At 35.0% G+C, this 23,409-nt stretch overlaps 1 protein-coding gene across 1 annotated transcript in view; it reads left to right on the top strand.

The window, feature by feature from the left end:
- LOC150095530 (receptor-type tyrosine-protein phosphatase epsilon-like) overlaps window positions 1–23,409 on the top strand; it is an 858,461-nt gene that overhangs the window by 732,501 nt on the left and 102,551 nt on the right. Inside the window, exons 19-20 of the mRNA XM_090410701.1 lie at window positions 13,085–13,178; window positions 22,348–22,424. Of these exons, the coding sequence (XP_090266827.1) occupies window positions 13,085–13,178; window positions 22,348–22,424 (171 nt within the window). The remainder of the gene's footprint in view (window positions 1–13,084; window positions 13,179–22,347; window positions 22,425–23,409) is intronic.

Genomic DNA, 23,409 nt, shown 5'->3' on the forward strand with positions numbered 1-23,409 from the left:
AATGAGATGATTCCAGTGTGTGCAAAATTGTTGATGGCAATGTCAGATTGACCTTGATTAAAGAAGGTAAAGCCATTTGGATTCAGATGGATGAGTAAAGAAATTAAACAGCGATTGCAGATAAAACAGTTTATGGAAGGCACATAAAAAGACAGATGAAGAACAGTTGCATGAGGAATGATAGGAAGGTGACTAATGTGGTAAAGAGAGAAAAATTACAATACAAGAGGAGATTAGCACTGCAGTCCAAGGAGAATCCCAATGAGATTTTTCACTCTGTGACCAGTAGGAGAAAAAATGATTGTGGATAGATTGCCTTGCCAAATGGAGATGGACTCAGATCACCAAAGCAGATGACATAATTGAGCTATTTAATTCTCACTTTATTAGCATTCCATCTTGGTAAAGCAGACTTTACTTCTAGTGGGTAGACAAGAAGTGAAGCATTAGAAGTGAATCTAGAGAATGTGTTCTGAGTACTGAGCATGGTAGATGTCAGTAAGGCAGGGACTAGATGAAATTTTACCACATGTTTTAAGGGAATGTGCTGTAGAACTGATCATGCTATTAACCTAGCTGTTTAATGAAAGTCTTGCAATGGGGCAATTTCCTGCAGAGGGGAAGAAGAGTAAGATAGTGCCATTGCATAAGGGTGGTGGTAGAATGGAAATACCCAAATATAGACTAGTTTATATTTCTCCTGTGGTTGTTAACATTTTGGAAAAATTGGTAGGAACTCATATACAGGATTAGGCATATGACGGCAATATTATTTATGCGAGCCAATATGAATTTCTTATGGGATACTCTTGTTTCAGTAGAGGGTAACAAGAGCATTGGATGAAGGATAAGGCATACATTTTATTTTGGAGGCAAGGGATTGCTAAGGAATTTGGCAGGGAACTACATTACAAGTTTTTTTAAGTTGCAACATACAGGTTTTATAACAGCTTTTTTGACAACTGGCTCTAAACAAAAATATAATTTTTTTGTAACAGATTAGTAAGTGGATTGGTAACTGCCTTTCTGATAGATATCAAAGGGCTGTATATAGGAGAGCAGTATCAGGAAGGTTATAAGTGAAGTTCCACAGAGTTCAAGCTTTATACCAGTAATATTCTCACTAAATTACAGGAAGATATTCAGATGTATGAAGCTTGGAAGATTTATTAGGGTTGTAGTAGTAGTAGTAGTGCTGATGCAGTTGCTCTTCAGGAAGATCTCAATCATCAGAAAAGGCAAGCAAATGAATGAATGTAGTTTAATGCAACTAAATTAAGTTGCGACATACAGGTTTTATAAGTTTTTTTTGGCAACTGGCTCTAAACAAGAATATAATTTTTTTGAAACAGATTAATAAGTGGATTGGTAACTGGCTTTCTGGCCTGGTTGGCCGAGTGGTTAGCGTATCCCCTCTCCAGCCAAAAGGTGTGGGTTCAAATCCTGCCATGGATATGGATGTTTGTTACTGTCCGTGAAAATACTAGTGGTGGTGGTAGTGGCCAGTAGATGATGTTAGTGTAGATGATGATTGTAGTTGCAGTTCATTGTAGTTGGTTAGTGAATTGAGTGGTGGAGGCAGAGAGCTGTAGAGTAAGTGCCCTCCTTCGATGAGTCGTTGGACTCCCTGGAGATGTCATGTAATAATAATAATAAATTGAAAGCTTTGAAATTTAGGATCCACAGATAGGATGATTGATTACACAGTCCAACACAATTTTTGCTGACTTTTATATGAGACTTGTTTTTTACTAATTTGGGTGCACTGATTTCAAATATCAAACCCATTTTTCTCTATCATGTCAGGTTTTTCCTCTATGGCATTTTCTTTTTGCTAATTTGTAAGTTTTTGATAGTACTATTTAGAGGATCAAAAAAATCGATTTTTTAATATTATTTTCTGAAAGTATGTACTTTTAAAAATATGTTCCTAACTTTTTATCAAGAAATTCGAAAAATTCCCGAAGATATAGCCTATTATTCAAAGCGGTGCACAGATCAGAATCGGAGCGCTCACCACATACTGGCGCTTTGAATGCGAGAGAGGCCGATAATTAGATACATAACTACTTAACAATATTCATTAAAAATTACAAGAATATTTATAAAAAAAATAACAATTTTACTTACACATGAGTTTCAGGGAATAAATTTTTGTTTGTAGCAATTTCTGCTGTGTGTTCTGTTTTGGCAATCCCTTTGAATACTCCAACAGTAGTCGGCCATCATGTGAGAATCCCATCTTCCCTAGTACCGATCTTCCATAATTTTTAAGTCTTGATGATATCTTTCACCTTGTTCATCGCTTACAGCACCTAAATTCTCGGGAAATCTATCAAGATGACTGTATTGGAAATAAAGCTTTATGCTCATGTTGCAACCTAGGTGCTGGAAATTTTCAAGCATTGTTTCCACTAGATCTTTGTAATTGCATGCTTTTTTGTTTCCAAGAAAATTATTCGCAACCATCGTAAATGAAGTCCAGGCCTCTTTCTCAATTTCGTTCATAGAGTTGATGAAATTTGGGTCTCTCATTAAAGTTCTAATTTGCAGTCCATCAAATACACCGGCTTTAATTTTTTCATAACTAAGTTGTGGAAATTTTTCACATATGTATTGGAAACAGTCACCTTGTAAATCTAAAGCTTTAACATACTGCTTCATAAGACCTAGTTTGATGTGTAGAGGTGGAAAAATGATTTTTTTCTCTGTCAATTAAAGGTTGATTTATAACATTCTGTTCTCCAACATTTAAGGATATTCTAAGAGGCCAATGTTTCTGACTCCAGTGTTGGTTTCTAGCTCGACTATCCCAGAAGTATAGAAAACACGGAAACTTTGTATATCCTCTTTGAAAGCCAAGTAAAAAGTTCACCATTTTAAGATCCACACAGATGATCCAGTTATGATCTGTATATTTTAATAACTTCAGAACCTTTTTAATGTTCTCATATGTTTCCTTTAAGTGGACTGAATAGCCAATAGGAATTGAGCCATATACATTCCCATTGTGTAGTAAGACACACTTGAGACTTCTGCTTGAACTGTCGATAAATAAATGCCACTCATTTGGATGTTATTTTACAACACTCATTTCAGTTAGTAAACCCAACACATTGTTACAGTAAACAAACCCACACTCATGTTTAAAATATTGTACAAGATTACTTTCCCTGCTACGATAAAAAGTTATCTTCGTATCTTGCTCCAGTAAGTTTTTTTCATTTAATCTTGAAGCTAACAATTCCGATGATTCCTTTGATAGGCCCAAATCTCTTACTAAGTCATTCAATTCCGCTTGAGTAAAACGTTGCGGTTCAGAACTAGAAATTAAATTTCATTGTCTAAATCAACGTTCCGGGTCTTGCTCCTCAAGAACATCTGGCATATCCCGATCCTGCTCGTTCTCAAGTAAAGGAAGTCCTTTATAAATTGGCACGGCTATTTCATTGGAATGAGCAACTGGCCGAATTGCTGAGTCAAGATTTGGATACACAATTTTTTTTCTTATTCTTCTTATTATAACCAGAAGTCTGAACTAAACAAAAATAGCAATCATCTACGTGATTTTTCGGTTCACGCCAGATCATTGGAATGCCAAAAGCTAATTTTTGGCATTTTCCCTTGCTCCACTGTCATAAATTTTCTACACATGACTTACACACTTTATTTGGAGCCCATGACTTGTCCTGATCTGCAATTTTTACGTCAAAGTATGCAAAGTACACTTTCTTAATGAAATCAGTGATATTTGTCCTTTGACTGGGAACAGCAAAGCTGCCACAAATGTAGCAGAAGGAATCTACAGTATTGACACAATTTTGAGTAGTAGACATGATGTATTTTCTTCACTGCCGACTAACATGCAATTAACAAGACAAAAAAAACCAGAGACTTTATTGAAACGTCATAAGCGCCCATCATACTTTCACGATCGATTAACGATTGACTGATTTCGATCGTTCTTTATCCACTATGACGCATATAGCATTCATTTGGTTTAGGCAGTTGTAATCGCCTACTTTTCATCACCTAAATGTATTAGGTCAGTTATCGGCCTCTCTCGCATTCAAAGTGCCAGTATGTGCCGTTGCAGGTTCTTACGCATTTATTCGTTTACTAACAAGCGAGAGTGGTGAGCGCTCGAATTCTGATCTGCGCACTGCTTTGAATAATAGGCTATATCTTTGGGAATTTTTCAAATGTCTTGATAAAAAGTTAGGAACAGATTTTTAAAAGTACATACTTTCAGAAAATAATATTAAAAAATCGATTTTTTTGATCCTCTAAATAGTACTGCCTCCTAAAAACTATCAAAAACTTACAAATTAGCAAAAATAAAATGCCATAGAGGAAAAACCTGATGTGATAGAGAAAAATGGGTTTGATATTTGAAATCAGTGCACCCAAATTAGTAAAAAACAAGTGTTAGATCATAACACTGGCCAACAAAAAAAAAATTTTTTTTGTTGGCCAGTGTTATCACTTGGTATACTGGAAAAAGTGGAGGAAGCAAGGGATCTTAGTTGTTGCAGATAGAAATTTGAAGTTCAGAGTTCATATTGCAAATGTTCTGAATATGATGCACAGAATTGCTGCAATATTGAGAAGTACATGCTGCAATATTGAGAAGTACATTCACCGGGGGGGGGGGGGGGAATAAAAGGATGATAGTCCCCTTAAACAAAGCTTTGATTAGACCATATCTGGATTTCTATGCTCAGATCTGAGCACGAGAATTTAAAAGGAAATAACATTGGAGAGCGAGTGCACAGAGAGCATGCAAACAAAGTTTGGTGGATGCAAGATGAATGGGGATATGATTGAGACATTTAATTTATTGAAAGATTATTACTGAATTGACACTTTCTCAAATTTTCATGTGGTAGAATGAGAGTGAGAGGAAGAAACAAGAACAAGAGCCATCCCTAGAAGTTGCAAAATTAGTAATAAGCAAGAGGATAAGAAGTAAGTTTTTAACATGGAGAGTGGTGGGAGTATGGAATGTATTGCCTGTGATTGTGGCAAAAGTGCAAAGGGTGGATGAGTTTAAGCAGTGATATAATAGACTTTGTGTTGTCTAACATTGGCCTTTCACAATGCGTCTTATGAGACCATGGAGGTCAGGAAAAAAATGATAATAATAATTAAAAAATTCTTAATCATTTTTGCAGGTTTTACAGATCTAGTTATTTAATTTGGGAAACTACATATATACATGAGGGGATGCAAAAATTTATATTGAAAAAACTACTCCCCAACTATGTAAAGTTTGGGAAACACCAGTTAATGCTAGCAGCATTAGTGGTATTCTATTTATTATAAGGTATATTTGTATACAAAAATAAGTGCTGAGATTGTTATTAATTAGTGCCTAGAATACCAGAGTTGGTATTAAAATTGAAGTTATGTGGGTCAAATTTGGGCCACCCTTATTCTGGAGATTTTTAGGCTATCATTAATGTTGAGATTAGGGTGATTAATTAAATGTCACAGGTTTCTTTAACATGTTCGCTGCCATGCTCCTCGGGCATAGTTTGTTACCGCACACCAAGCAATTTCACTTCTTCAAGGTCAGTACGAGTAATCTCATTGCTGGTGGTAATCGACATACGAGTATATTCATAGTTGGCTTGCGAGGCTCATATATCAACTACAAGTATACACACTTTCGCTGCTATGCTCTGCATGCCAAGCACTTTCACTTCTTCAAGGTCAGTACAAGTAATCTCGTTGCCGGCAGTAAGCGTCATACGAGTATATTCATAGTTGGCTTGTGAAGCTCATATACCAACTACGGGTATACTCGTAGTTGGCAGCGAACGTGTTAATTATATATTCACTTCCGGATTTGGTTTGCTGTAAGGAACAGCTGTGTGTCAGACCATTTCTGCTGGTCTTTCTGATCATCTGGGCCTGATTTTCCCATGATTAAGAAATTATATACTTTTTTTTTAATTTGAATCATTAATTTTGTTTCACCTTTATATGGTAAATTACATATGCATTGGATGTGGTTTCCAGTGATGGAAGATTTTTGGAGGATCTTGAAGGTGGCAGGTATTAAGGTTGTAACATTCTGTTTATTTTTTCTAATATTCTCTTAATTGTAAGAAATGGCTGTGGTTTAACTGCAGTTCATTTTATTTTTAGGTGTAGTCCTGTAAAGAAATTTGTTAATTGTATTTTTGCTATACTTCTTTATAAATGTATTGTTGATAATTTGTTCATGCTTAAGAGCTTACTTATTCAGAGAAAATAGTTTTTGAGGGTGGTAACTTTTTTGTGTTGGAAGCTGGCAAGAGTCTGCACTTTCATTACTTTTATTACTTTATTCACATAATTGATACACAGTCAAAACAAGATAACATTTAAACAACAATTTGACTGGTGATACAGAACAATTCAGATTCTACCCAAGAATCTAAGAATAGTCTGTCAGGTAGCATCATAAAATATGGACTGTTCCAAGTAATGCTGTTTTTTGTAGAGATCATATGGGGTCACTTTGTTGATGTTTAATTGCTGTAAATAGTTGGATAGCTGCTTTGAAATTGTACCAAATGCACTGATAACTATTGGGATGACTTTGGTGTGTTTAAGCCAACTTCGATTGCCAGATCTTGATATTTAGTAATTTTTTCCAGTTCTTTGTTGTTAATGTTGTTATCACTGGGTACTGCGATATCAATAATCCAAACCTGTCAATGTTCGATAATTGTGATGTCAGGTCTATTGTGCTCCTGTAAAATGTTGAGGTTTCTATCTTTTATTTAATATTTACTTATGTTTCTGTGTAATATATCTATCTTTCTTTTAATCAGTCTATCGATTTCTTTATATATCTATCTTTTCTTTTGACTTGTCTCTTTCTTTCATTAACTTTATTATACTTTATCCTTATCTGTTACCTTTCTATATAGTCAGTTAATCTTAATTCCTTTTCTCTACTTTCAGCATATTATACTTATACTTGAGATTTCTAGAAATTTATTTGATTATTCCAGACTGCGCCACTAAAAATCTCTAATTGGCATAAGAAATTAATTTTACCTCCAGTAAAGCACTTCTATACAGTTAATTACAGTCGTGGCTAACTCCTAACTTAAATTTCATATCAAGGTTTAATTTCTTTCCTGCTTACAGGATCGGATTTTATTTGAGAACAGTGCAGTTGCTAAAAAGATCAGACAGCACTTATAAATAAAACAAACATATTTATTCACACTAAGACAGTAATACAATGTATACACTTAAATGATGTTAGTATCATTCTCTCTCAAGGCTAAGCATCAAAATTAAAGCATCACATAGGACAACTCTTAGGCATGTTATAAGCATCAAATACGTAAATTATCAAACAATTAATTCTGTATATCAAATAACTATCATTTTCTCTCAAAGCTAAGCATCAAAATTTAAACATCACATAGAACAACTCTCAGGCATGTCATAAGCATCAAATACGTAAATCATCAAACAATTAATTCTGTATATCAAATAACTATCAGCCCATTTACAATCTAGGAATTATCATGCTTTGACTAATAAAAATCTCCAATTCTAACTTTCACAAAAAGAATGTAATACTCACTTAGCAATCGACCTTTCACACCATTACAATTCTAAATTCTATAATTTTCTTATCAGCTCTTTTAAACCATTTCAATGTAATACAACATAAGCTTAAACTTTCATTAACATCTTTTCAATTATTCTAAAAGCAGATTTACTTCATACAAATTAGTTTTCAATCTATTAATCTTTCAATCCTATGAATTCAGTCTATCCAAAACAGTCCTTCACATCATAAATTAAGAGAAAGTTTTCGACAAAAAAATTCAACTCACATTAATTCTTTCATAGGCACAATTGCACTTTAATCGTATCTTCTCTTCGGGCTTATTCTGGATCCCCCTCTATTGTTACGGCTGGCTCTATCGCTTCAGACGCATCATGGAAACTGTGTTCACCTCTGGAATTTCTCGCGGGGCTAGAGCTCGATCTTTCGGCGTTGTAGGTACTAGGACGTACGGTCTGATGGTCAAAGCCTTGTCATCCGGTTCCTGAGCCGCTACTTGCTCTATAAGGTTTCACCTCCAGTTACCCTCCACAAATTCATCCAGGATTCCATGGATCGACCTTCCCCTCTTCTCCCTGTGTCACGTCTCCCAATACACGATAGTCAATGCACACTAGTCCATTTTTCCCAGTATCTCTTGTCAGTCCATTGCTGACCTTTTTATTTCGCCTCTCTGGACCTTGCGTGAAGTTTCTTAGACCCCAAATATTTCTGCGCAAACTTTGAACTAAGATCTGAGATCCCCATACCTATCACGTGCTAACTCCTTTCCTTCTAGAAAGTTCCAGCTTCTATCTCCCTGAAGTGTAGTTTAATCCCTTTTTCAGCATAACGTAACAGCTTCTGATGTATACTGCCCCCTTCTGCTATCGACCTTGATGGCGGCGTTGGACTGCTTTTGTTACAATGGGTTTCCATTCTGCCCTATACCAAGTGATACATCAAATATATTTCTGAACTCTAAGGTAATTGCCCCAAAACTTCTATTTTTAGATACTTGTTTATTTTAGCATGTTTAATTCCTTGGGGTCTCTGCAGATGGGCATTTTGTATTACTTATGTAGGTAATTCTAACATACTTCTGCTCTCTAAGGGATTTTCTTTTGAAATACACACTCATATATCTTCTATCTACAGTATCATGTAAATTTTTCTGGGCTAATTTTATATGAGCTGATATTATTGTTTACATCTATTATATACAAGTTTATAATTCTTTGAATTTCGGATGTGTCTCCTGTAAAATCGATGCACTTAAACATTGTAAGAATTATGATGTTGCATCGAATTTTACATTCCAAATGCCGATCAATTTGTATTCTAAAATCCCAGAGAATTTTTGCTGTTTTGTTTTCAAATACTGTCTCTATTTTATGCTGCCACCAGTTATCAGAAGTAGAAAAGCCATATTTTTTGCATACATGCTAATGAATTATTTTGGCCACTTGATCATGGCAGTATTTATAGTCAGTTTGAGCCATCTTGCTGTAGGCACTGAGTAGATGTTCTACAGTCTCATCTTTCTGATGGCATAATGTGCATTTGCTGTTATTATTGATGTTCAAAATGTTTGCTTTTATTGCGTTAGTTTGTAATGCCTGTTCTTGAGTTACTAGAATAAATTCTTCTGTTTCTTTTTTGATATATTCATATTGTAGCCATTGCTACATCTTGTTCACTTCAATTTTGTTCTCAGTATTGAAGAAATTGGCCATGCAAGGGTTTATTTTTCCAGCTCACATATCGGTTATTTTGCTGTTCCTTTTTGTAATCGGATAATGCCCTCTTGTGTAATTGCTTGAAGCATTTGCTCAGAGCTATTGTCGACGTAACTTTTTAAGCTAATTTCTTCTTCTTCCCAGTCTATCTCACTTGCAACAGACCCTGTCCACCTATTCTCCTTGGTAGGTAAAACTGATCAACATCACTCTGTAGATGTAATGCATGATGCATAGTATATATTTTCTAGTTTTGCAGTCCAATTTATCCAGGTCTTCTTTTGTCCAATCTATTACACCAGTTGTGTATCGGATCAATGGTATAGCCCAAATATTCATTGCTCTAATTGTGTTTAATCCATTTAGCTTTATTTTTAGAATATTTCTAACTCTTTTGGTGTATTCTGCTGCTTGTTGTTTAACTTTCAAGTGAAGAATATCACTGGCTTCTAATATTCCTAGGTATTTATAGTGTTTGTCAGCTGAAATTGCTTTTATATATTTCTCTTGATCAAAATAAAATTGCTAGTGTCATTAATTTTTCCTTGTTTAATAGATAAAATTGCACATTTATCTAAATCAGATTCCATTTTGATGTCCTGACTGAAAATACGAACGGTGCTCAGAAAAGAGTCTATTTGCTGAGCTGATTTTCCATATAACTTCAAGTCATCTGTATACAACAGAGGGGATAGGAATTTCCTATCGAAGTTTTGTTCTCTTCAAAATCATAGGCAAAAATATCAAAGAAATGTTGAAGAGCAATGGTGATAAGGAATCACCTTGGAAAATTCCACATTTAATGCTAATATCTCCAAATCATTCATTATTGACTATTTCATAGCATGATTTCATAGCAGCAGGCAGAAACGAATGAGTGTTTTTGCTAATTCCAAATATTTGCAGTGATTTTAGGATTCAGGAAATGTGGGAGGGAATCGAATGCTTTCTTATAATCTATCCATCTCATGTTTAAGTCAGTTTTTTGTCTTTTTGAATTTCTGAGAATCATTTTATTAATAAGGATCTGGTCTTTTTTTTCCTCTAGATTTTCGAAAATTGCCTTTCTGTTTTCAATCAGATAAATCTGATTATCTGATAAGTAGTGGTATATGGAATTTGCTATGATTGCAGTGAACAGCTTAAGCATAGTTGGTGGGCATGTTATTGGACGATAGTTACTTGGGTTTGCCCCCTTATCCTTCACGAAGAGAAAGGTGTGCTCAAATATCATCCAGTCTTCTACTGAGCCTGACTGCAACAAATAATTAAATTGTTCTGCCATTCGATCATGTAGCTTGCTTAGATGATTTAACCAAAATCCATGTAGTTCATCTTTGCCAGGTGCACTCCAGTTAATTTTCTAGCTTGTGCACGGACCATTTCTTTAGTGATAATGACATTTTGCATTTGTTTTTGTTCAATTTCTGATTCTATTTCCTTAATCCATGAGGCATCTTTATTATGATCAATAGGATTATTCCAGATTGACTTTCAAAATTTGAGTGTTTCTTCTTTTTATGTTGAATGATTGTTTGCATTTGTATTTCTCTGGAGAGACTGAAAGAATTGACGTTGGTTCTGTCAAAATTGCATATTTTGTACATATGGGTTTATTCTTGCTTCATATCTTTTAATTTTCTGTGCAGTCTCCATAATTCTTTGTTTTATCAGTAACTTCAGAAATTGTTTTGTTGATCAAATTTATGTGTTAATCAGTTTGTTTTTGATGTTATTATTTTTCAGCCGTCCTTCTTTAAAACTCTTTAAGTTGCTCAGATCAGCTCAAAGTTTGTTGACTTTTCATTCCAACCAAATTTTCCATAGTGCAGATTGCTTCATCCTTAGCTTTTGTTCTTGTGGTTTGCAACCAAGCTTTACTGTAATGATATAGGCTGTGCTGTATAGGAGCTGATTTGTTTCCTTCATACTGCTGGTTTTGATGGTTTTAATCGCAGCATTTGGGTCTAAGAGGAGTTGTTTTAGCTTAGATTTATGTAAAACTTTTAATGGTGGTAGTCTTATACAGTCATTTATGGAGTTCATATGTTCCAATATCCCTGACTTTATTTTATGCTGCACTTCTTTCAAAACATTCCGAGGTATGTCGTCAGCTTCATACTTACTGAGTTGAATTTGAAAGTTTGATATAGCTACCTCCTGATGATTTGCTGTTACTGGAGTTGTTGATTTATTACGTAACTCTTGCAGCTCAAGTTCAGTAAATATTTGGAAAATGAAATTCTTTTGGTCCATAAATCTTTGTTCTGTTATTGCAGATTCTTGGAATTTTTGTTTCCAAATTAAATGCATACACTTTCTAAAACTCTGTTTTTCTGGTGTTGATCTGTAAAAACATTTCATAACTTTTCTGTTTTCCTATACAGTCCATTTTTTATTTTTGGTTTCTTCCAGTCACTTTTCAGCTTCCTTCCCTGATTGTCCAGCAAGGAGAGCTGGGCCTGTAACCCACTTGTTGCCTAATGCCCAGTATCTCCAACATCTCAGTCCTTGATGACCCAGACGTCGACTGATCCAGTATGGATTTCTTCTTATTTTTCACCATTAAGATGGGGGATGGAACACTGTTAGTCTGGCTCCTCAGTTGAGACCCGTCTAACAAGGGTGGCCCTGCTGGCAGCTATGCTACTGCCAGAATAGCTCTCAACATCACTGAAGCACACAAGCCCCACTGATAGACTCCCTGAAGGACGATGTGTGACAAGTGTCTTCAGTAATGGATTTGTCTCCTTACCTTCTCTCCCTCATACCTGGGTGATACTCTCTCTCTCTCTCAGGCCTCTGTCTTATTACACTCAGTTGATTTTTTTGTGTTACTCCTGTATATTTACTCTGCATTCTTTTCTGCATCCATCTATCCCATTCTTCCTTGCATTCTTCATATCATTCTTTAGTTATATTAACTCTCTCCTGATTTCATTTACTCTATTTCCATTCCTATTTCTTACTTTCTTTCACATTCTTGCTACATTCATTTTTTTGGTTCACTATTTGCACTAACATTTTTGCAATTTCATTATTATTCTTGCTATTTAGTCTTCTAGTTTTGGTATGCCCACTCTGATTCTCAGATTTCACTCTCATTTTTTTTCTTGTTCTTTTGCTTCTGTGCAATAACCTTACTGCAACCACAATCAGGCACCTTATTTTTCAGTATTCTCATCTTTGATATTAATAGACACACATTTCAACAATCCTCTCATTTTTGGTATTTTTTTAAATTACCTTGGAGTTTTTATTTTGAGTCCTGCATCCTCAGGAATGAAGTTCTTGGGACATGCCTTGCCTGTTTGGTTGGCCAAGTGAATAGTGTCTCATACTGTAACATATAGGCTTTGTGGATTCAAATCTAATTGGTAAATGTTTTGTGCATGTTTTCAGGTGGTATACAAGTTTTATTACCCAGTGTTACCAAATGTGACCCACCTGAGGCAGCTTGAAAAAAGCACTGTGTTTTGTCAGTGAAGTGCTAGAGCAAGGTTTCCGTAATATATTAACCTATCCACAGCATTACCATGCTATAAATTTAGGTGTTTTTAACTACATTTTGTGGGTGAAATTGAAATTTGCAGATTTTAAGAACCAGAGTTTTCTGAAATCACTTCAGAAAACTCTGGTTCTTAAAATGTGCAAATGTATTTAATATAATTAGATATTTTTGTTTGTTTTTGAATTTTATTCATTTTTAAAATGAATATTTTTTTCTGTGACTTGTGAACAGAATGTCTAATAAATTCTCTGGATTTCTTTATTTGATGTTCAGAAACTTAGTGATGTAATTGAAGATCCAAAAACTTGTTGTGTGGGAACAATGGACATGAATATCAGCAAAAATCGTTATGACTTCATAATTCCTTGTAAGTATTATTCACACTTTTCTTCATATGCAAAATTTTATTTTTAATTATCATTATTATCCTAAGATTTCCATGGAGTCAAAGACTCAACACGATAGGTCCCTTTGTCATACACAGAGATCATCATACCATGCCTTAAATACATTCAAATTCAATGCAGACTACACTTTCTCAGGTAATGCATTCCAGTCATTCATAACTCTCCATGCAAATAAACCTGCTTCTCCCTCCCTTGTTCACACCCACCTTATACAGCTTCTAGAGATGACCTCTTGTTCTCCATTCTCCCACCATTTTATGAAAAACCTATTCAACATTAATCCTATAACAATCCCTTACCAACTTGCACATCTCTATCATATCACCCCCCCCCTTCCTCCTATCCACTAGACTCTGCAAATTGCATCTCAACCTTTCTTCACACTCAACATTCCAAAACTACATTAATCAATTGCTTCTGGACCCTTTCCAATATCTCTTAATCCTTTTGAAAACTAGATGACCAAATCTCTGCACAGTATTCCATATGTGGCCTAACCAAGCCTTATACAATGCAACTGGAATCTCTTTACAAGTGAGTGACCTCTGGATTATTACCAGAATTTGTTGTGTTGTCCTTACAACTTTAGCAGTGTGTCCTCTAAATTTTAGATCCTTATTTACCATCACCCCAAGATCCCAAGAAAGGTGATACATGGCAGGAAGGAAATGGAATTTGTACACCTCCTGAGAGATAATTACTTGAGGCAGCATTTGCTGGAGGGGGACTAGGGGTGTGAGTATTGGACCTGGTCATTGGATCAGAAGAGCTATCCATAACCAAGGAAGCCACATAGCCTCTGATTAGTAAAAGTGACCATGTGGTCTTGACTTCTGAGATTGTAAAACATAAGAAATATTCTGTCAAGAAGGGGTATATGTGTGGAACTACAAGGCATGTGACTATGACAAGCTTAGAAGGAAGCTTAAATTTGTGCCATGGCATAAAACACTGCAAGGGAATGATGTTAGTTGAGCATGGGCGATAGTTAAGTCACCTAGAGGAAGCAGTATTAAATTGTATACCTACGGTAAGGAGGATTAGTCTGGTAGGAATTAGATGGATGAGTAATATCATTAAGCATGAGTTGTAGAAGTAGAAAATGCTATGGAGAAATGTGATCAGCTAAATCAGATTACGAGAAGAATCTAGCTGAGCAGGCCAAAGGAAATTCCAAAGAGTTCTTTTGTTATATGGTAAGTAAGAGGAAGAATGACTATGGAAGATTAACCTTAATGAGTGATGATGGTCATGAGGTGACAGAAGCAGATAAAATAGTTGAGTTAGTGAGTGACCACTTTGCAAGGGTATATCATTCAAGTGAGGATACTGCTGTAACATATGTGACAGATGCTGATGTAGGAACAGAGGTGGATGAATTGGAGGTTCTTAAAATATTGCAGAATCTCAATGTAAATACAGCTTTGGGATTAGATTGAATATCAGTTTGGGTGTTGCAAGAATATGCAAGGGAACTGGCAATGTCTCTAACTAGGTTCTTTAAGTCTCAGCTCTGGTAGACTTTGAAGGGAGTGGAAAAAGAGCAGAATAATTCCCTTGCATACGGGAAGTGCTAAGAATGCGGTAACAAATTATAGATCAATCAGTATCTCAGGAGTGGTGGTAAAAGTACTGGAAAAATTGGTCAAAAAGAGAGAATTCAAGAATAGGTGGATAAAAACATACTGTATCAAGAGCAACATGGCTTTGTGAAGGGTTGGTCAATGCCTTAGTAATTTGCTAACTTTTTATAATAGAGTAACAACTGAATTGGATAAAGGAAATGCTACACGATGATTCTACTGAATTTTACAAAGGCATTTCATACAATATCACAATTCTATTACACAAATTAGAACAAATGGAGATGTATGACACTGGTTAGGTGGATGAGAGGGTGGCTGCTGGACAGATATCAAAAAGTATCAACAGATATCAAGGCAAAAACAAGTACTAGTGGTGTGCCTCATGGTTCAGTGCTGGGATCACTATTGTTTTATTTGTACATAAATGATATAGGAAATATTCAGTTGTTTGCTGATGATGCGAAATTAGGTAAAGTAATAGTTAATCAAGGTAATGTGGAGAGCTTGCAGGATGATTTAAATAGGCTGACAGAATGGGTAAAATATAATCGGTGTAGGTTTAATTTGGAGAAATGTAAAGTTATGCATGTTGAAATAAATAGATTAGAAGCTGTGTATCACATTGATGGAACTGTACTCCAGGAAATAGATGAAACTAGGGATTTAGGGGTGGTGGTAGACAGAGAGTTAAAGTTTAGAGGACATATTGCTGCTGTACCCCATAAGATTATGTGGCTATTAAAGAACACACTAACAAGCAGAGATAAGGAAGTTGTTATTCCTCTTTATAAGGTCTTGATACATCCATATCTGGATTACTGTGCTTCGTTTTGGTCTCCTGGATTTCTTAGGGATGGAGAAGGTTCATAGGTGAGGGAACAAGATGATGAGTGGTCTGTGGAATGTTCCCTATGAGTATAGATTGAAGATGTGTGGATTGCAGAAGTTTGTTGATATGAGAAAAAGAGGGGATATGATAAAAGCATTTAAGTTGCTTAAAGGGTTTTATAGGATTGATGCAGGAGAAATGTTTCAGCACTTGGCTGGACAGGCCAGAACAAGGGGTCATCTCTGGAAGTTGAATAAAGGTGTGGCTAGTAGGAGTGTGAGGATTAGATTTTTTGTTTGGAGAGTTGTTTAGCGAGTGGAATGGGTTGTTTGTCATTTGAGAGTGCTTCGTCTGTTAATGGGTTCAAGGAGAAGTATGATAGATTGTGTGAATAGTTTGGATCTCCTGCAATGCATCTTTGGACTCCATGGAGGTGCCTGTACAATAATGATAATAATTAGTTTCAGAGCTTTAGTAAATTACTGTTAGTAGAGAACAAAATATTAATTAATAAATTTCAGAAGCTTGTATGCATATTACTATAGTCTGTGCACAGTTGAGAGAATCATAGCTGGCAGAGTGCTAAGAAGAGTCAATTCATGTTGAAGGGGAGAAAAGAATAAAGGTTGTACGAATTCATCACCAACATGCAAAATCACATGCTTTATATGTAAAATTTTCAAACTGTTATACAAGCAAAATAATTACCACTTTAAAAACTTGAGCGTTCATAAAAGAAAAGCTAATTTTACAATATGTAATAATAACAACACTCATCCCATGAAACAGATTGATTACCCTATTATCAGAATGGATTTGCCTTTTGCCATGCACAGAAGTGTCGAGGGTTCTCTCATCTGTTGTCGAACTATACTTTGTTCTGTTGAAGAAAGCATTTTCTGATATTCTCTGCTTCATCAGTTGCACGTGCATTTTTTAGAATATTATATATTTAAGAACTATTATTTGGTATCGATTATGGTAAAATTATGAAGACAACTGCTGTGTTAATGTAACTTTAATTTAAACCAAGATAATTATCCAACATTTCAATCCCTTCATATTAAGGTGTGCACATAGATACATTTTTGGATACAAAGAGATAAGCTGCACTACTACTTTTTTTTTATTTTTATTTATTTATTTTTTTTATGTTGTGCCCGTACACAAGAGGTTGGTTTATCAACCTACAGTACATTAGTACTGTGTATGAGTAGTGGGTTGGGAAAGGAGGAACTTGTTTACATTTAATTTAAATGACTGTAAATTGTATTCCTTGAGAAACACAGCAGGTAAGAGACTGTTCCACAGTGCAGCAGTTATAGGGATGAAGGAGGAGGAAAAGAAACTTGTTTTGTTTGTTTCTAGGTGTACTGTGAAGGGTTGACGAGAAGCAGCTGCGTGTGTTCCAATGAGCTTAGTACTGAGTGGAGGAATTATTGATGTTATTTCAGATGAGCATTTCCCATGGAATATTTGTAGAATATGCATACTGCAGAAACCATACGTCTGTGTGAAAGTGGAGGGAGAGAGTTGGTAAGAGATGGGTCATTAGTAAGTCTAATTACTCTCCTCTGTATTGGGTCAAGCATTTTGAGAGAGCTTTTGGGAGCAGTATTTAATAGCTGGGTGGATTTGTGATTTGTATGTTAACTGCTGCTCAGGGGTGAATTAACGTCTTGAGCAAAAGAGAAATCCTAGTTTTTTTGAAGCTAAGGATGCAATGGTTGTGATGTGTTTATGCCAGGAGAGGTTTGATGTGAGGGTAATTCCAAGAAGAGAGATCTTAAACTGTCTGGAAATTTGGGTATCGTCAAAAAGGATACTGGGAAAAAATGGTTCTTTTTTATGGGAAATAGTACAGAACTGGGTTTTATTAGCCTTGAAATTGATGAGGTTATCTGAACCCCATTGTAGGATGGCTTGGAGATCAGAATTGAGGGTGGTTGATGTTCTGTAGGTTGAGGTGAGTTGTGTAGGGTAAGGTTTATCAAATGCAAGTGAGGAGTGTAGTATGCTGTCGTCTGCAGAACTGTTTATTGGGTTGGAGGTCAACTGAAGTAGGTCATTGATATATAGCAGGAAGAGAGTTGGCGAGAGGACAGAACCTTACCACTATATTACACTCACCTTTTTTGGAAAGTGAAAGAAAAAAAAAACTGCAACAAAGCTAGAGTCCTGTTTTTTATTTTATTTTATTTTATTTTATTTTATTTATTTTTTTTTTAATATGGCTACAGATCAATTGCAGTCATATTATCCTTTAGCTAAAAATACTAGTAAGTGCTAACAGCATTAGCTGTGACCTAATCAGTATTTGAAATAAGAGGACAGGGTGTCCAATTATTGCCATGAGACCCATGGTCCTAGTTTTTAACCTGTTCAAACACAATTTCACTGTGTCAAATGAGACACATCTATATTATTGAAATTTTAGGCCATCATTACTGTTGAGATTAGAGTGGTTGATTAGAAGTTCATGGCTTCTTTAAATTTGCATTCATACCAGATTTTGGTATAAATGCCATATAATTCCATAATAGATATTCCATAATTATTAAATTTTATATCATTTGTGTTCCTTTTTTCTGGATTGTAATTGTGTGTCTATTTTGCCTATATATAGCTAGTTGTAGGTGCATTAGTTTCAGTACACTTCAGGATGGACCAAGGTAGAAGGGATGCTTGGAGGAGTTAAATAAGTTCTTTAACTTTGTTCTTTAACTAGGGGATTTAAAGGTAACATTAAGGTTGTACTTGTGTATTATTCTGCTTATTTTTTTCTGTTATCATTTTAATATATGAAATGGCTGGGGTTTTACTTTAATCTATATTTAATATATTTTTAATTTTAGATGTAGCTCAGAGAATTTTGTTAATATTTTTGCTATAGCAATTCTTTACAAAAGTTGCTGATAATTTGTAATTCATGTTTTTGAAGATGTTATACCAAGTTTTTTGTTTTTGTGTTGGGTAATGCTAAGAGTCTATGTGTGGAAGACCTCTATACGTAGAACCATGTGGATGGGATAGACTTCCCAAGGGAAGATGTGTGAAACGAAAGTTATCTGGTTTCTTCGGTGGTGAATTATAGGGCCGGCCATCTCAGGGGTGCAATGCACCCGGGCCCTACAATCGAGTGGGCACAGTCGATACATATTTGCGGAAACATATTACATTTCGAATGTGTTTTTTTTTGTTTTCTTGTGCCAAAATCATTGGCAGGTAAGAGGTTTATAATATGTTTATTTCGAATTCTTTAATTTTTACCTTTGAAAAATATTTTAGGGCCTCAAAAGGTTTCTTGCACCCGGGCCCCTTTATAGAGAAGACCAGTCCTGGTGAATTATATGCATTTGTGTTCTCTGTGCCAGGTGGTGGTGGAGGATGATGTTCAAAGTTAGGCAACTGATGAGACCAACTAACAAAAATATCATCAACATATCTCAGCCAAACTTTCTGAGTCGCTCCTTTTTACCATAAAGGAGTCTAGGGTACATTACTCGAAAGCTTTCATATAAAAATTGGTATTAGAATATCTGTAAATATTGTTTTATATCTATAGTATATTATAGTATATGTATTACGTATGTAAAGACTGTATTATACAAGATTTTGAGATTGAAATTGTTCTCTTGTGGTTGAAAAAAGTATTAAAAAGAAAAAGAGAGAAATTAGGAGAAAAAAAAAGAACTACAAAAAAAAGTAAAACAAAATTACATAATAATCATAATAATAAACTTTAATGAAAGTACAGATATTTTATACTGAAAATAACAGTACATCATCAGTATGTAGGAAAAAAGCAAGCAAATCAAAGAACAGAAATACAAGATGCATACAACAATCAATTTACCAATTAAAAACAGTTGCTATGTGACAGAAATTAATATTAATAAATAATATTAAAACTATTTTCGATTGCTTACGTAAAATGAGAATCTTCCAAACTTTTGGGAAATGCCATTTCAGGTTAGACTAATGTAAAAGGGCTTCACAACTTTCTTTGAAAAGACATTCATATTTAAAACTGCTTCTATGGAGAAGAAGAGCTTCATCACACAGGATACTGTTTAGTGTCAATACTCTGCCAGACCAGACTTTTAAGGTTTCACGTATTCAATGTAGTACTGATGTCCATTAATTCTTTTTTCCACAGAACTGCCTGTCTGCCCAAAATATGTCAAATTACATTCACAAGGGATCTGGTAAACACCAGCTAGAGATAGAGGCAACAGTTTATCTTTTCTAGATAATAACAGATAAGAAATTTTGTTGATACGTTATCGTGTAATTTTGTACCTTTAAAGATTAAAAATATTTTGTAAATACAGTTGACCCTAAGAACGCACGTTTGAATTGCACAAGTCCACTTATGTGTGTTTTTTTTAATAAATATATTGGAAAAAAAAAAGTTTGAAGATTTACGACAATTTGAAAAAACTCGCAGACAAACTGAGTAGCATAGAAATATTCAAAAAATTAAGAAAAAGTTATATCATGAATACATAAAATATATGTAGATACTAGTCTATTTTATTATCTACTACCATAAAATATACATGAATCTATTATAAAAGTGAAAACTTATGCACACAAACACTTACAGACATACACAGTTGAGAGAAATGTAAGCGAATGTAAAGGTGCTGTATTAAATCATAGCTGCATGAATTTAACTAGTGTTAATTAGTTAATTACTTAATGAATTATTATAAAATAAAAATTTTATAACAATTCATTCATTAGTATATAGGCTAGGCTATCTAGTGCAATTGTATCGATTTCACTAGGCTACCATAAAGTTTAGAATGAATCCTACCATGAATACCTGTAAATAAATATGAATAATTTCTTTTTAACATTATCTTTTCATTTTGATGTCTAGTGTTAGTAACGCATATAACATTTACAGTGTTTTGTATCATATAAGACAATATTGATGTGCATACTGATAGACATATGATTCATCTTGTAAACAGATGACATAAATTTATGGTATCTATAAATACAGCACAGTACTGTAAATGTATTTTCACTTCCTTATGATTTTCTTTAATAACATTATCTTTTCTCTAGCTTACTTTATTGTAAGAATATAGTATATAATACATATAACATACAAAATATGTGTTAGTCAATTTATGTTATCAGTAAGGCTTCTGGTGAACAGTAGGCTATTAGGATGAAGAGATGTTGGAAAGGGTCCAAAGGCAACTGACTAAGGTAGTTTCTGACCTCTGGAATGTCGAGTATGAGGAAAGATTGAGAAGATGCAATTTGCAGAGTCTGGTGGACAGAAGGAAGAGGGGAGATATGATAGAAACCTACAAGTTGGTAAGGGGTTGTTATAGGATCAATGCTGGAGAAATTCTACAGAAAATAGTGGGAGAGCGGGAGAGAACCAGAGGTCATCCCTGGAAACTGTATAAAGAGGGTGTGAGTAGGGGAGTGAGAGGCAGTTTTTTCTCGTGCAGAGTTGTAAATGATTGGAATGCCTTGCCTGAGAGTATGGTGTCTGCAAGGAGTTTGAATGTGTTCAAGGCATGGTATGATGAGCTGTGTGTGTGTGATAAAAGGACCTCCCAGATGAGTCTTTGACTCCATGAGGTCTTGGGGTAATCTTCTTCTTCTTCTGCAGCTTCTCCCACTTAAGTGGGGTCACTGTTTATAATGAGTCTCCTCCACACCTTCCTGTCTTGGGCTGTCACCACATCCAAGTTCTTTATCCTCAAGTCCTCTTCTACCAGCTCCCTCCATCTCTTCTTTGGCCGCCCACGCTTCCGCCTTCCTTGCACATCCATCTGCATGACCATTCTTCCCACATATTCATCCTCCCTCCTCATCACATGACCAAACCATCTAAACCTTGCCTCCTGTATTTTCGCTCCTAAGTTCGTAACTTTCACTGTTCCCCTGACATAGTCATTTCTCAGACGATCCTTTCTGGTCACATTGCACATCCACCTAAGCATTCTCATCTCTGCTACTTCCATCCTGCTGATGTTAATTTTCCTCAGGGCCACAGTTTCTATAGCATATGTCATAGCTGGCCTCACTGCTGTCTATAGATTTTGCCTTTCAGATTGATCAGCACCCTCTTATTGCATAACAATCCAGCCATCTCCCTCCAGTTCCTCCAACCCGCTTGTATCCTGCATCCCACTTCCTTCTCAGCTCCTCCATCTTCTTCCACTGTTGAACCTAAGTATCTAAAGTCTCTCACCTTCCTGATGACATTTCCTTCCAGTTCCAGATCTGTCTCCTGTCTGCCGCCCACTGTGCAACACATATACTCTGTCTTACTTCTGCTCAGTCTCATACCTCTCTCTTCCAGTACTTTTCTCCATCTTTCCAGTTTAGTTCCCGCTTCTTCTCTTGAATCTGCACACAATAATAATAATAATAATTAGTACTTAAGTTTTTGGGGAGTCAAAAGTAATATGCAGCTTTTCAAACAACATGGAGGTCAGTGCCCATAACCCCCACATTGTTCAAAGGTCAACTGTATTGTTATTTTTTTAGAATGATTACTAGTAAATAATAATGATGATAATGATTTTAATCACATGATTAAACATTTTACTGAATTAATATATGAAAAGGTACTTCAAGATAAGGAGTAACTCTGTAATTATAATTCTTCAAAAGCACTTTCATACATATAATATACTAGTTCCCTCAAGTTTACATGTTACTAATGTTTTTATGTAGATGATATGAATAGGGTAATTCTACCTCCATCTCCTTCAAGGGATCATTCGTCCTATATCAATGCTTCATTTATCCAGGTAATTATCTGAATATCTTTCATATTTTATGATTATTATTATTAATTAATGCTTCTTTTTTTTTTTTTTTCATTTGTTTGCCTGTGTATTTTGGTATATGCATATGTAGTTAGGTTTTGACATTGATTCTCCCCCCCCTTCCACACGAACTCACACAGTACAGGTTTCATAAATTTTTATAAGTATAGTTTGGATTTAAAAAAAAAAAAATTATTTTATTTATTATGACTACATTAACACATCAAAATGCCATATAGATGTATAATACATGTTTTATGTTTTTATGTAAATACCCTACCATTTCTATTAAGTGTATATGTGAATTTAGAATAAAATCAGAAAGACAAAATTTTACACCTCTCATACAGGATTAAATTGCACAACCTTTAACTACAAAATGTGTATATACCAGAATTAAAGTGACCAAGATACAAACTTTCCCCTTGTGTGTATGTTGCAACAAGGGTGCTAAATCCTTGTGTTTCAACAAGAATGTAGCACTCTTGCCATAGATACTATAGAGCAGGGATTGCCAACTTATGGTGCATTGGATGATTAGAAGTGGCATATTGGACCCAATGATAATAATAAAAAAGTAAGCCTATTTATGCAAAAGATATAAACCAAAAACCGATTTGTAGGAAAAAACCTAAAACTTAGTAATTATTTTTAGCAATTATATTGTTTCATACATGTCTTTTGCACATTCACTAGTTTGATCCTGAGACACCAAGTGTTAGCTAGAGCGGTGCATCACAGGTTTTTGTCAGTTAGTTTACAATTGATACTCGTGTGCTATGGAGTTGTGCTTTGTTCATTCTTTGTGAACATTTGTAGTTTTGTACTTTTTCGAAAATCAAATGTTATTTTTAAATTTAGTTACCCATCACAGTGCAAAACAAAAAAAAAAAAAAAAAAAAAAAAAAACCAGGTGATAGTATGTGTGAATTCAATGAACGGAAAAGGAGTTCTTATTTATAAGGAA

Source organism: Typopeltis vanoorti, chromosome 20, assembly GCF_054136105.1.
Source record: "Typopeltis vanoorti isolate ZY-2024b chromosome 20, IOZ_Tvanoo_1.0, whole genome shotgun sequence".
NCBI classification, from domain to species: Eukaryota; Metazoa; Arthropoda; class Arachnida; order Uropygi; family Thelyphonidae; genus Typopeltis; species Typopeltis vanoorti.